The sequence below is a fragment of the Capsicum annuum genome, unplaced genomic scaffold, assembly GCF_002878395.1.
Source record: "Capsicum annuum cultivar UCD-10X-F1 unplaced genomic scaffold, UCD10Xv1.1 ctg997, whole genome shotgun sequence".
NCBI lineage: Eukaryota > Viridiplantae > Streptophyta > Magnoliopsida > Solanales > Solanaceae > Capsicum > Capsicum annuum.
The window spans coordinates 229,242-230,554 of record NW_025896065.1 but is presented as its reverse complement, the minus strand read 5'-3'; the positions used below and the strand labels follow the sequence as shown (position 1 = coordinate 230,554).

Below are 1,313 nucleotides of genomic sequence, written 5' to 3'. Positions count from 1 at the left end.
CAAATGTAAGACATGTTCTTTACGGGATTTGCTATAAACTAGAACATTATCAAAGTATACCACAACAAACATCCCTAGGAACAATTTCATCACATGGTTCATCAACCGCATAAAGGTACTAGGAGAATTTGTGAGGACAAAAGGCATAAACAACCATTCATATAGACCAAACTTGGTCTTGAATGCGTTCTTTCACTCATCACCTAATTGCATTTAGATTTGGTAGTACCCTCTCTTGAGATCTATCTTAGAAAACATACAAGAACCATTCAGCTCATCAAGTATATCATCTAAATGGGAAATTGAGTGGCGATACTTTACCATTATTTTATTGATGGCTCGATAATCAACACGCATGCGCCATGTTCCATCTTTCTTTGGCCCTAGAAACACCAAAACTGCACATGGACTAATGCTTTCTTTGATGTATCCATTGTTGAGGAGTTCCTCAACTTACCTTTAGAGCTCTTTTGTGTCCTTTGGATTACTTTGGTAGGCCGGTTTGTTGGGTAATTGAGAACCCGACATAAAATTAATTTGATGCTCAATTGCCTGAAGTGGGGGTAATCCTTGGGGAAACTCCTTTGGGAACACATCTCCATAATCCTTCAAAACAGGGGAAATAGAATGGGGGATAGAAGAAGTAGAGTGGTTAGCATAAAAATCATGGGCTAGGAGGAGCATGGGTGTCTTCTCATCATGCTCTTTGAAAAGATCTTTGTTCCTAGACAACATCACCAAGGGACTCTTCTCTTTTAACCTTCCCTTCTCCTCTTCTTCATCACACTCCTCAATTTGGTCCTCCTTCTCACCTTGTTTCTTACCCTTCTCTTTCAATTCTCTTAATTTTTGGTAACCCTCATTCACTTGAGATGAAGAAAGAAGATGGTGAGTGAATTTCTGACCATTAAATGCAAAAGAGTACTGATTAGTCCTCCTATCATGCTTGCTTAAACGATCAGATTGCCATGGTCTTCTAAGAAAGAGATGACAACCTTGCATAGGTATCACATCACAATTCACCTATTCATGATAATTCCCAACTGAATCACCACTTGCCTATTCACCTTAAACTCACCACAATCATTTAACCATTGAAGCTTGTATGGTGTGGTATGTTTGGTCATGGGTAACTTCGAAAAATCAACCAAAGTTGCACTAGCCACATTAGAACAACTTTCGCTATCAATGATCAAAAAATATATATTTTTCTTTATAAGACAATTAGTATGGAATAGATTCTCCCTTTGACTAGACTCATCTATCTCCTTAATAATCATTGCACACCTCATAACAAAATTTGGAACCTCTTA

The 1,313-nt window shown here is 37.9% G+C and overlaps 1 protein-coding gene across 1 annotated transcript; it reads right to left on the bottom strand.

Annotated features, from left to right (window-relative positions):
- Nucleotides 1-459: 459 nt before the first annotated feature.
- Nucleotides 460-1,002, bottom strand: LOC124895796. The gene has a single exon (XM_047406218.1). The coding sequence runs from the start codon at nucleotides 1,000-1,002 to the stop codon at nucleotides 460-462; it is 543 nt and encodes a 180-aa protein (XP_047262174.1).
- Nucleotides 1,003-1,313: the final 311 nt, after the last annotated feature.